The sequence below is a fragment of the Dermochelys coriacea genome, chromosome 10 (assembly GCF_009764565.3).
Source record: "Dermochelys coriacea isolate rDerCor1 chromosome 10, rDerCor1.pri.v4, whole genome shotgun sequence".
In the NCBI taxonomy this organism is placed as follows: domain Eukaryota; kingdom Metazoa; phylum Chordata; order Testudines; family Dermochelyidae; genus Dermochelys; species Dermochelys coriacea.
In genome coordinates, this window is record NC_050077.1 from 51,231,219 (window position 1) to 51,244,133 (window position 12,915).

General features: G+C 41.1%; 1 protein-coding gene across 3 annotated transcripts; it reads right to left on the reverse strand.

Annotated features, from left to right (window-relative positions):
• Positions 1–3,456: 3,456 nt before the first annotated feature.
• On the reverse strand, positions 3,457–12,548 carry DNAJA4 (DnaJ heat shock protein family (Hsp40) member A4). Of its 3 annotated transcripts, none has more exons than XM_038418542.2 (8): positions 12,394–12,548; positions 11,965–12,102; positions 7,364–7,544; positions 6,345–6,449; positions 5,303–5,530; positions 4,887–5,117; positions 4,136–4,236; positions 3,457–4,051 (listed from the first exon to the last, which is right to left on the reverse strand). In XM_038418542.2, the coding sequence occupies exons 2-8, from the start codon at positions 12,094–12,096 to the stop codon at positions 3,836–3,838; spliced, it is 1,194 nt and encodes a 397-aa protein (XP_038274470.1). In that variant the 5' UTR covers positions 12,097–12,102; positions 12,394–12,548; the 3' UTR covers positions 3,457–3,835. The 3 variants fall into 3 exon arrangements, with proteins under 3 accessions (XP_038274470.1, XP_043350411.1, XP_038274471.1); XM_043494476.1 differs by having other exon boundaries at positions 11,965–12,099; positions 12,392–12,537; XM_038418543.2 differs by lacking the exon at positions 7,364–7,544 and having other exon boundaries at positions 12,394–12,503.
• Positions 12,549–12,915: the final 367 nt, after the last annotated feature.

Consider the following 12,915-nt stretch of genomic DNA (forward strand, 5'->3'; position numbering starts at 1 on the left):
GTTTTATATTCTCTTTTTTACTGGAAGTGTATTAGCTGTAAAAAATTATAACCCATTTCCTAGCCCTGTGTCCTGACTGTGAACTGATTCTTTGGGGGGGGGGGGGGGGGGAAATGCAATGTGATACATGGAAAAACATTTCCTCAGTGTTCCAGTTAAAATTCAACTTTTTTTTTTTTTTAAACCTATAAAAGAGGGGAAGTTAGAGGGAAAGTTTCCTTTCATGTCAGTGCTTGGATGACCTGTTTCTGGGAGCTCTTTTAATAACAGTCTCATTGTAGGGCATATGGTAGGTAAGCTATTGATGCAGGATCTCTGGATTGTTTCAGCTTCAAATTTCCCACCTGCAATAGGTTTTACTACAGTTTTTTTTTTTCAATTCTACCTCAATGCAGAAAAATTATATTTCTTGCATTCTAAGGTTGATGGTACTATTTGCTACTTCTATAAAATGCAGGCTTAATTTCACATTTTCCCCTATCATATGTCCTCCAGATAAGAAGTATGTATGGTCATATCGTGTGTTAACTACCAGTTTGAGGAAATAAACATTTAAAGGTGAGATACTCTAAAAGTTCCCAGCACTATGTAAGACAATTTCTAAGGGTCCCTGTTTCCTGTTAAGTTTTTATCATTGACACTAATGCTGTGAGTGGCAAAATCTTAATAAAATAACTTCCATAATTTGTGTTCTACAAATGTTACTCTTCCTCCCCACTCCATGTAAAAACCCTGTTCCTAACTCTAGTGCAGGATTAGGTATAGGTTTTTAAGTGTAACATCTATACTGCATAGTCTAATAAGTAGCAGCCAGTGCCTGTAACTTGAACTGCAAGCAGGCTATCCCCAAATGTGTAAGACCACTACCTAATTATAAAGTGGGCCAAAAGTAAAAGTTATAGTATGCTTCATGTAGTGGTAGATGGATATTTACAAGCAAAGTGTGACACTCTGTGGTCCGTGGTAATGTTCAAAGGGGATTTTTTTCCTCTTCCTATTGCAGGGGTGGGCAAATTTTTTGGCCAGAGGGCCACATCTGGGAATAGAAATTGTATGGTGGCCATGAATGCTCACAAAATTTGGGTTGTGGTGGGGGAGGGGGTGTGGGCTCTGGCATGGGGCCAGAGATGAGTTCAGAGTGTGGGAGGCGGCTCTGGAGTGGGAGAGGGGTTTGGGGTGCAGGAGGGGGTTGTGTGCTGGGATTGAGGGGTTCAGAGGGTGGGAGGGGGATCAGGGCTGGGGCAGGGGATTGGGGCATGGGGAGAGGCTCAGGTGTGCAGGCTCCAGGCAGCACTTACCGCAAGCAGCTCCTGGAAGCAGCATGTCCCTTCTCTGGCTTCTTCCTGGAGGCATGGCCAAGTGGCTTGACATAGCCCTGTCCACAAGCACTGCCCTTGTAGCTCCCATTGGAGCACCAGCGGGATCCATTGGAGCATGTAGGAGCTGAAGTGGGGCTATGACATGGCTTCCGGGAGCCGTGTGGAGTGGCTCCAATCCTGCTTCCTGGCTGGAAGGCCAGAGCAGGGCCATCCAGCTGATTCTGGGAGCCACGTAGAGTGGGCCCCGACCCTGCTCCCCAGCAGGAGCTCAAGGGCTGGCTTAAAACGGCTGGTGGACCAGAGCTAGCCTATGGGCTATAGTTTGCCCACCCGTCCCACTGCAAGCAAGAGCTGAAGGTTCAAGTCTTTATTCTGCAGGTGGAAGTCATATGTAAGATCAGCTCTTTTGTCTGAAGCTAGGAATTCCTTTAGTGGAAAAGGCAGGTAAATAGAACTGATGTAGGGAGTTGTTACAGAAACTAAATCAAATTGTGTACAAGGGAGTTGCCTTTTTATACCATGTGGTCATATGCTTTTATGTGAACAGCAGCTATATGGTGACCCCTAGTGCCCTCTCAGATCTTGCTGATTCTCTATATAAATACCCTTGGATAGAGATGTATACTACTAAAAAACACAATAAGCCCTATCAGCTGCATAAATAAAAACAGCTAGCTACTTTGAATTTAAGCATGACTGGTGTCATTCTGTGCTTGTAAAATTATGTATGAGGCCCTGCACATTGCTGTTACATTTACTACAGCACATCAATGAAAATTTGAAAAGCTCAGCTACAGGAAGCATCCACTTTTCCATTCAGCAGTAGTACATAAATCCTACATTGATTTAGAGAATGGAGCTATCATGTGACTAAACTGCTAAGAGACTGTAGATGCAGTGAGTACAGTCTCAACTACTTCTAGAAATATAATGACAAGTGCTGATAGCTCCTGTGCATTTCATCTGAATACAGTCTGGAGATTTTAGAACCAAGAGATTCTGAATAGGGATTTGTTTGATATGATCCCCCTTCAGAAAACTTACTACTTTACTGTAGGCTGTTATAATCTGAAACAGTCCTAGCTTTGAGAGTGTCACTGAGCTAAGAAAGGACCTAAAACATAGAATAGGGAAACCTCTGCTACCTGAGGCTGGAACAGTAACACTAATGTTTTACAGTTTATTATTTTAACTTGATGCTGGCATAAAATCTATAGAGATCACTGTCAGACAAGCCACCGTAGTTACTCTACAGACTAAAGTATGAATAGAACAGATCTTAAGGTGGAAGAGTAAATTTGACAGCATGGGGAGAAAAAAAATAGATCCCTATTAAAAATACAGGACATAGGTTTACCTGCCACTTACACTAGCAGGCCAAGGGAACTTAACTTCTCCACTCCCTCTAAAGGTACTGTGAATTACAGAGAAGAATGGGGTAAGTCTCAGGGCCTCTACGCCCTGTTTGAGGCAGGAGAGTGGAGGAAGCAGGGTCTTGTACGTGGTTTGCAGAAAAGAAAAAGCTGAGTTCTGGCTACAATGGCCTCTGTGGGTACTTATTCTGCTGGAAGTGCTCTTTTTCCAGTTTAGTTTATTTTGGCAAGTGTTTCAGCTAAACTGACTACTTACCAGACTAAGTGTATTCATCACAAAGAATTATAGTGGTTAAAAGCTTTTCCTAGTAGACTAACTTATAGACATACCATGCCTTATCCTATTTGAGTTTTTGCTACTTAGCCATACTTATGCTAGGTGGTAGACAGGCAGACAAAGCTGGTGCTCAAGTAAATGATTAATGAAAAGCTTGTTTTGTGTAGCAGTATGTTTGCCCAGAATCCATAATACTTCTGGACATTGCTGAGGAGGTAAAAACAGTATTACTATACTAAACAGTCTAACAGCTTGTTTAAAATAAACCTTAAAGCCCTAGCCTGAACTGCATAACAACAGAGGGATAAACTTTAAAAGTTAACAGGGAGACACTAAAGCAGGTTATGTCCAGCAGCCAATCTCAGAACTAACACAGCCTCAGCTCAACTTTTAGTTCGGGGCTGGCATGAACAACAAAGATTTATAGACTCTTATAACAGGCTTAATGATGAAAGGAGCATAAGACTGTACTTTTCAGACAGACTTTTGCTTGGACCTAAGATGTTTTTATTGTAGGAAACAAGCTAACTTTACCATATGAAAAATATTTACATAAGATACACTAAGCTGGTATTGCAAGAGTCTTACATAAATAGTACTCTTGAACTTACTCTGCTTCCTGAAGCCGTGGACCTTTATAGCAACTAAAAGATATGCACAGTCAATTTTCTCAGCTGCGTAACTAGGAAATGTTAATTTACACAGACTATGAATACTTAAATATAAATTGGTTACAAACATATGGGCAACACAGCAACTCAAGTTGCTGAAGACAAAAAAAAAAAAAAAGAGGTAGTGGCTATTGAAGCCAGGTAGTTTTCATTGTGAAATTAACTTTCCAGATGACTCATCCATTCAATTTCATTTTAAGATGTCTGGCATTGCACTCCTGTTCTGGGGCCTTCTTCATCTTCTTCATATACTTCTCTACTACTACGGGAAGTTTGCTCTCTTGGATCAAACTCTGTAAGTTCAACCTGATCCATTTCCTCTGTAATCATGACGACTTCTCGTGGAGGAAGCAAAGCTTCCAATATAGGCAGTTTCTCCGTGGGAAGCCACTGATGCTCTGGAAACATGACCTACAAATAAAAATGTTTTCCCTGTAAGTAATTCCTTGCCTTAAATTTCCATTAAATATGAAGATGAATAAGCGGTGAACTTACCATAAACTGTATAATTAAATAACCTTTGTCCAGTGGAGATTTGTAGATAGGCATCCCTTCATTAAGGATACATTTTAGATCACCATGCTTTATCACTTCACCTGCCCACAAAGAGGGATCTGGAATCAGTATACATTTTGGTACCTCTACATTTGGGTTTACAGCCATAAAAGCAAAGCTTTGTAACAGGAAACATTCCTGGGTTTATGAATTTCTCCACCATTGCTGTGAAAGCCCATACAAAGTGTAATGAAAAAAAAAAGAAGTCTGTTCTCCAATCTTAAAAGTAACCCTTAAAGAACAGTAGGTGAAAATCCAAGGGTGGGGTGGGGGGGGGTTAGTTGGTTTCTCTAAGGGATTTTCTTGCAGAAAGTGTTTCAGCTCTACATGGACTCAGTAGCTTCCTGGTTCTTCACTCCAATTTTTAGCTTCGTAGATGTTTGACTCCCATTTTAGTTTTAGCAAAATTATAAAGCAATCAAAACCAGGATCTTATACTGGAAAGTGTCAAGCAACCTCAACTACAGGCAGTGCTATTCGCTCCACCTGTAATAAAGGAAGCCAACAAGTTGGAGTTTGAAATAGAATGGCAGCAGGAACTGTGACAGAAGTAACTCAATCAAATCAGGGTTGCCTGATTTTTAAAACCTCATTCCTGTAACAAATTCAGTGGAACCTTAAACAGTGAAGTGTGACTTTTGCCAACTAACAAGCAATTTCTAAAAGAACAAGCATAAATCTGAAAGCCTACCTGGTCTAGAAGTTATAAAAAGGACTCTATTATCCAGTGTTTCAATGGTCCTTTTGAAGCCACATAAAGACTCAGAGAGGTGAATTTTCATTTTCATAATTAAATCATGTCCTCGTCTCTGAAAGACACTATGATCCTTCTGATCCAGCACAATGATAACATCACCAGGTTCCAGGTCAGGTTCCTGATCACCCTCTCCATGAAATACCAACTTTTGCCCATCTTTCATACCTATAAAGGGTAATTTAAATTTAATAGGCTTACTCTATACCTGTTTTGTTAGATACCAATTCTGTAACATGTTTTAAGAGCTCATTAGAACTCATTTTAACAACACTAAATTTCTGGGACAAATCTGTACACTTCAAAGATTCACACTAAATTTGAGATCGAGCTACTATTTTAAGTATTCTTACCTTTATCAATGTGAACTTCTATGATCTTTTTCTCTCTGACAACTTTACATCCATTGCAGTTGTCACATCTGTCCTTTGGGTTTATTCGTTCACCTTGGCCTTTGCATTCTGAGCACATAGTTTGAATTTGCTGTACCATGCCAGGTCCAATCTGCTGAACAAGAACCTGCATTCCTCTTCCTTTGCACATGGGGCATTTTTCTATTGCTCCTTTCTTTCCACCATATCCTTGAGGCAGAAAGAAAATCTGAGGTTGACACCTTAGGGAAAGCTATTCCTTCAGTACCATTCTGCAATAAGACTGCTTGAACCCTAGTCTTAGCATTAAGAGGGAAGTACACTTAGGATGTAGTTTGTACAACAATTTTTCAATAGAATTTCCAAATCCACATTCTGAATTTAGTTCACAGTCCCCCCCCCCCGCCCCCTTCTAAGTGTTACTGCATGTTAAATCAGACATATTTGGTACATTCCCAATTGCACACACTTGATTTTACCCTCCCTTCACATTTTAGCAATTTTCAGTGAATGATCAGCATATTTATCATGTCTTGGAAATGTAGCCATTTAGCATTCCAGCAGCATTCTAAAACAAAGCTGTCTGCTAGAATTTTACATAATTGTCTAGTGTCTTAACACTTGAAGATTTATGCTAGTCAACAAGGCCAGACAATTATGTAAGCAGATAATGTTTAATGGACATATAAAAGAAGATTTTAAGAACATACATGGTTGGTTGTTTAATGTAGCGAAGCGACCATCTTAACATCCTGTATCGTAATTTTATTATTGCTCCTTAGGGAACTAAAATCTAGGTTCGATTCACTAATATACAATAAGGCTACTGTTTTCCTTGAAAGGAATGGCCTTATTTGTTGATAAGTACAGTGTAAAAAAGGTTTTCAGACCCTTTCATTGATGGCTAGGTGCCATGATAATGATGGGCTCTACAGAGATTCATGTAGACACTCAGTGCTTCTTTCCCTTTGTCTGTACTTTAAAAAGCTGAATTTTATATGATCCACATTACTGAAGTTCATACCTTTACACTTCTCACAGATTACATTCTTTTGTAGTGCCAACTTCCTTGTAACTCCATTATATAAGTCTTCAAGAGAGACACTCAACTGATGCACAACATTCTTGCCTTCAAGGAAGAGTTTAGAAATATTAAAGGCCAATACAAACATTATTAATGGCAATTTCTTATTATAGGGTCTCTAAACAGACTATTTGTTAGAATATGTTTAGTCTAACTGAGGAATCTCAGTTTGTTACAAATTTTAAAAAGCCAAATTCAGTCCTGGTGTAAGCAAATGCAACTCCTGTCAGCTTCCACTGAGTTGCATCCACTTACATGAGAACTTAATTTGGCCATAAATTAGGCAGCCATTATTAACCACATTTTGTAGAATAACTGAGACAGCAAGACATTATAGGGACATTGTAAACATGTGATCATGTCAATTTAGAAGCACTTTAATACTAGACCTGCCTTCATTTTCCCTCACCAGTTTGTGGCATAATTTTAAAAAGTTTCTCTCCCCTATTACTAAACCCATAAAAATGGGGGATAGGCAGACAATAAAACTAACTATATCAAAAACACAGCAAGAATTCTTAGTTTTTAAATTTTGTTCCCCCTACCCCCTCCAATCTTTTGTTTGTAGTGTTAGATGTTGCATGTAACACTTTGAAGTGTTATTTTCAAGTTGATAGTAGCCTTTTAAGCAATTTGTCCAAGGTGTATCAGCAAGTCAGTTGCAGACCTAGAAATAGGTCCTGACTCCCAGTCCTCTGTTCTGGCCACTAAATTGTCTCTCCTCTAGATTATCCATGTTCCGTTTAACATAATCTAGTCATGTCACTGATTTTTTTTTTTTTTTAGTATCAGCTACATGTTAGAAAATTATTTCTATAATTAATAGATCAGCTCATACTATACATGACCTATGCTGTTGCTATTAACAATATCCACACTAGATGCATTTTAATAAAAATAGCAATACTGCAGCACAGGTGCATAGTAAGTTTCTAGAACTTCTCTTTAGAGCTATGTACCTCTTCTCTCTCTATTCATTCGGCCTCCACCACCAAAGAACATGTCAAAGATGTCCATGGGTGAAGAGAAGTTGCTGCCACCCAAGCCTCCTTCTTTAATAGCCTGCTCCCCACCCTGGTCATAGATGTCCCTTTTCTTTGGGTCCGACAGAACTTCATAAGCCTGGGATATGAGCTTAAACTAAAAAAGAGAAAGAGAAAAGCTCTGAGCAACTATGACCAAGAGCAAGAATAACCTACAAGTGAATCTCAAGAAAATTTGAACTGCAACAAGATTTTTCTGCAGTACTTGTAATCCTTTTGTGGCAGAAAGCACTGTCAACAGAAAGTTAGTTAAAATGTACAGATACTACCTGTGTTTTTACAATGTTTTCCCCAACACATATTAAGTGATTTCTATGCCGCACTAAGATTTGGAAAATACAAGTTACAACAAAGTCACATCAAGACTTCTCAACTGTCTGCCACCAACAGCTATACGTTCTGTTTGGGTGTTGTTTGCTTCCATTAGTTTTATTACAGAAGACTGAAGTGCCTTTGATAACTACTTCACTCACCACTGACCTGCAACAATAGCAATGAAGGATTTTATATCCAGTTAAACTTGCAGGATTTAAGTGTAATATTCTGGTCAAACGTAACAACCCTTTTATGACAAAAGGAAGAGGTACTTCACTGACATTAAGTGGTCAGAAAGTCAGTTTTATGTCTTGTCTATCAGTGGACATGTCCCTTGGTTTCAAGGGAAATTTTATTATATGAATCCAGATTTATGGTTCTCCTATTACTATGCAACAGGCTGAAGACAAAATGACGGAACAATTTAACTTTTTTCTAGTGACCTGACTCATATGTCAGTTCTTTTGACTATTATTTTTATGATGTGTGTTCCTCATGATCTGCTGCTGTATGTCACCTGCAGTTCTTTTCCCTGACCAAGACTCCACTGTAAGGCAGTTAGAGTTCCTAAGTAAAGAGGGTAATCTTGTATTCTTTTTGACACAAGGTTATTTTCTTAGAGAAAAGACTGTCTACACTGTTTCTGAAAGGGTTTTTAATAACTATGGAGCCAAAGGTCTTAGATTACAACGGTACATGCATTAATAAAATGGCAAAATTCCAAAAACGGAAGACATAGCAGACCACATTACAGTAATTACATGCTAGACCCTGCTATTTCAATTTTTGTTCTGCACACTGCTCTTTATGACTAGAGATACTGATTTCACTTCTGCCCTTTGTTAAAGGAATTTCCAGAAGCTTCACTAAATTCATGAGCCTACCACTCAGAGTACAGCTAGTTTTCTGAGCATGTAACTACACTGCTCTTGTCATCTCATCAAATGATGTTTGAGAAAGGCGCTTTCCTTCTGACCATCCACAAAAAAATTTCTATTGTAGTTAATTCCACATGGAGAGCTGACACGGCTCCCTCTGGACAATTAAGTCACACATCTCCATTGTCTTTTTTTGCTGTTGCCATCACAAGCACAGCTCCAACAATTGTTAACAGTAGTGTAGTACAGCAATATTGGTAGCAGTGCTTTACATATCATGCCATTTAGCACTGCATGACAGTGATTGAAGTGCTCATAGCAGTCATTTGAGTCTTGTTTACAGCATAACTAACACTGATGAACTGAATTTCTTAGCAACAGAATAGCACCAACAATTCCCATAAATCAGAAGAGACTATAGGAACAAAAATGGTGTCAATCTACTTCTTCCACAAGCTTGTGACAGCTGAGCTAGCAATCCTCCCCCCCTTATAGTTTATGAAAGCACATGAGATTATATGCTCCAAAGACATGCGCAAGAAAGTTAAGTCTCAAAAGGGTCTGGAAAATGCATTATGCTTAATTGGAAATATCCTTTACTGCAATAAGAACACTACATTCGTTCATTCAACATAGAACAGAGACAATAGAAGAGAACCAGAACTAAATTCTTTACTCTGCACTTGTCAGGGTACATAAAAATCAATGATTTAAAATAAAATCAATTAAAAAAAAATCAGATTTTTTAACTTAAATCTGATTTTTTTGATAAAATGCTTTTTGAGGAAAAGACCTATCTAAAGATAGTTCTAATTAAGATATTTTTGTGCTATAATGTATCTCATCATGGAATAGGATTATAAATTCTAATTCTATAGTATGAGACAATATATTCATGTAATGTTTAAGAAAAGTTTTGTAAATGAGTTCTAATAGTTCATGGATTAGGGACCCAAATTTTACAGAGTTTCAGGGGCTTCTGTATAGATTATTTAGGATAATCTTTCTTTTTACCCAATGGGACTCAGTGCTCAGTTTAAAAGATCAGAGATGCTTAGTTTTTCAGTTCTCAGAATGTGGATTGGTATCTCCAGAGATAACATGCTTGTTAACAGCAAATATATGTTTTAAAACAAATAAATAAATATATAACAGTGAGAAATAACAGACCTCAACCCCATTGTCCCTCTGCAAATTTGTGTACACAGATTCAATCCCTAACCTTTCTCTAAAAGTGCAAAATTTCAAAAAGTTCAATGACTAGAAGATTGTTGGGGGGCGGAATAGATCTGGACAAGGAGAAGAAGTCTGGAGATAAATGTGAGAAGGGAGGGACAGGCAGTAAAAACAAAAGTGAAACTGTTTGAGCAGCATATTCCAGAAGTCTTGAGGTCTTTCTGAGTGTAGCCTTCATTGATTTGAGATCTACCATACCATTCTCTCACTAGAAAGGAAAACCTATAATGGCAGCAGGCTGTAAAAGAGACCCAGTTTGGGCATAAGAACCATTCAAGAAATATATGTTTTCTGATGATGTTTTAAAGAAAGTCACACCAGTGAACTTAAGCACTTAAGTCACTTCAGCACTTGGATTCAAAGACTTTTGAAGTGATAATCTCACTTTGAACAGCAGTAGCTTCTTCTGCCGGTGTAGAAAGAATTTTTTCTTCCTTTGGACTATTTCATTCCTAACTGAGAAATAGTTTGGGACCTGCTTCCTAACTGAGAAATAGTTTGGGACCTGAAAAGGCAGGAAAGCTTGTTCTTCTTTTCCAGATTAGGAACAAACAGGAAAATGAAGATGACAGAGTTAGCTGCAGAAGACAATATTTTAAGTTTCTCATGTTGACCTGGCTGACACAGTCTATTTAATTTTGGTTTTGTTTTGTTTTTTTTTTAAATTTCATTTAACTATTTTAGTTAACAGTTTTAACAAAAACAAACCTGATTTTTAAAAAATTGAATGTTTAACTAAATTCAAAAATTCATATGCTTGTTTTGTTAAAATATTATGTTTGGTGTTGAAGAAAAAAATCCAGAATACAAAACAGTTATTGTTTTAGTTAAATAAAACAACTTAAACGTCTGTCTGGTGATGTTCTCCTCCTAATACAGCGTGGCATGAAAATCCTCCAAATGTTAGTGATTAACCTGTTGAATTGGAGATAGTTCACCTCCCAATGACTTCATACATAGCTACGTCAATTAGCTTTGGTAAATGAAATAACCAATCATTCATTTTTTGACATAGCTGTAAAACTAATCTGAAAAGTTTTCAAAAGAAATCACTTTAAAAATGGATAATGTGTACCTTCTAAAAATGAAACCTACATCTACCTCTGAGTTGTGAAGAATATGTATTAAGGTTGTAACCAACCTACAAGAATGCACTTTTATGTAGAAATCCATGATTAAATGGAGTCTTCCTGACCGTGATTTAAATCATGATTTAAATCAATTTGATTTAAACTAAATCCACCCTGGGACTTGTAGAAAGCATCTGCTATTTACAAGAGCAATGGTCACTCATCTGCACATGGCTAAATATAACTAACTTGCTTTTCATAGACCAATCAACAATCCTGATACCCTAGTGCTCCTAATTGCTCTTCTTTTGATACCATAGACATCATGATACCTGGCAGTTGAGCAATACGTTTAAAATGCAAGTGGCATCATCCATGGGACTCAAGGCAAAGTCCTAGACACGGCCAAGTAAGTGGTCCTGTGGAAAGATCTTAGTGTAGAAATGCAGAACCAGGTTAAAAGGCGAGTTTTCATGCGAGCACAACTGTTTTGCTCATCCTAGAAGCTTGCCGAAAGCACCATTTGTTATATGCCGAAACTGAAGCCTGTTTTGCAAACGAGCTTTTAATTACAACGGGCTTTTGTGAACCCAGCGTCCGAGGCAGTCCTCATGCTGCAAAGCCTCACCAGCCGGAACACCAGCCGCCATGCAAGTCCCTTTGCAGCCGGCGGGCGATCGGAAGGCGCTAACATGAGGGCCCCGGCCCCGGCCGGCCCCGGCCCCGCTGGCTGCTGGGGCAGAAGGGACAGGACCCGCCAACACCACGGCTCTGGCGAGCCAGGTGTAGCAAACCCCGCCCCGCCCGGCAGGTGCTTTTTAAACCCCGCCCCCGCCGAAGCAGCGTCCCTCTTGCCGGGCCCTAGAACGATCAGGGAGACTTTACGCCCCGCCCCCCGGCGCGGCGAGAGCCGGAGAGCCACTGGGCGGGGGGAGGGGGGGGTCGCAGCCTGCGGCAGGCCCCGCCCCCCACAGGCGGTTGAACCGTGGCGCGGCCCTAACGCCAGCCCGGCACGTACCCGCTCGCCCTCGCTGGGGTTCTTGTCGGGGTGATACTTCAGCGCCAGCTTGCGGTAGGCGCGCTTGATCTCGTCCGAGGAGGCGCTGGGCTTCACCTGCAGGATGTCGTAGTATCCCGTTTCCTTCACCATGGCGCCCTGGGCGGGAGAGCGACACCAGCGTTAGGGGGCTGCGGGCCGGGGACCAGCGCCCCCTGACACGGCGCTGCCTGGCCCGGCCAGGCCAGCGACCAGCCCCCACCCCGAGCGGACGCCGGCACGGCGCTGCCTGGCCCCGGCTGGGGACGGCCGGGCAGCTGGCGCCGAGGGCGTAGGACGCCGGCCGGGAGGCGATCGGCTCCCTCAGGTCAGGCCCCGGCTGATCCTTCCAGCCCCCAGCAGACATGTGGGCGTCCCCGACCCGGCGGCGCTGGGACCGGCCGCTCTTACCGCTATCACCCTCGCGAGCCCCCGCACGCAACCGACTAAGTACTGGTTCGTAGCCCAGCGCCCGGCCGGCTCCGCAGCTTTTATAGCGGCAGCGCCGAACGTTCTGGAATGACGCCACCCTATGTCACAGTTCTGGAACGGTCTAGAATTCCCCCGCGTGACATCACCGCCCAGCCCTGGTAGGAGGAGGAGGAGCCGGGGCGGGACGCGCTTTGCGGGATCCGCCTGCTGTTACTAGGCAACCGCTGCTGCTACCGGCGCTCACGGTGCGGAAAGGGGCTTAGCTGTGCGCCCCTCCCCCCCATACACCGCACATTCAACCCCCTTCCCTGGAGAAAGAAAAGGAGGACTTGTGGCACCTTAGAGACTAACAAATTTATTAGAGCATAAGCTTTCGTGAGCTACAGCTCACTTCATCGGATGCATGTGGTGGAAAGAACAGAGGAGAGATTTATATATACACACACAGAGAACATGAAACAATGGGTTTATCATACACACTGTAAGGAGAGTGATCACTTA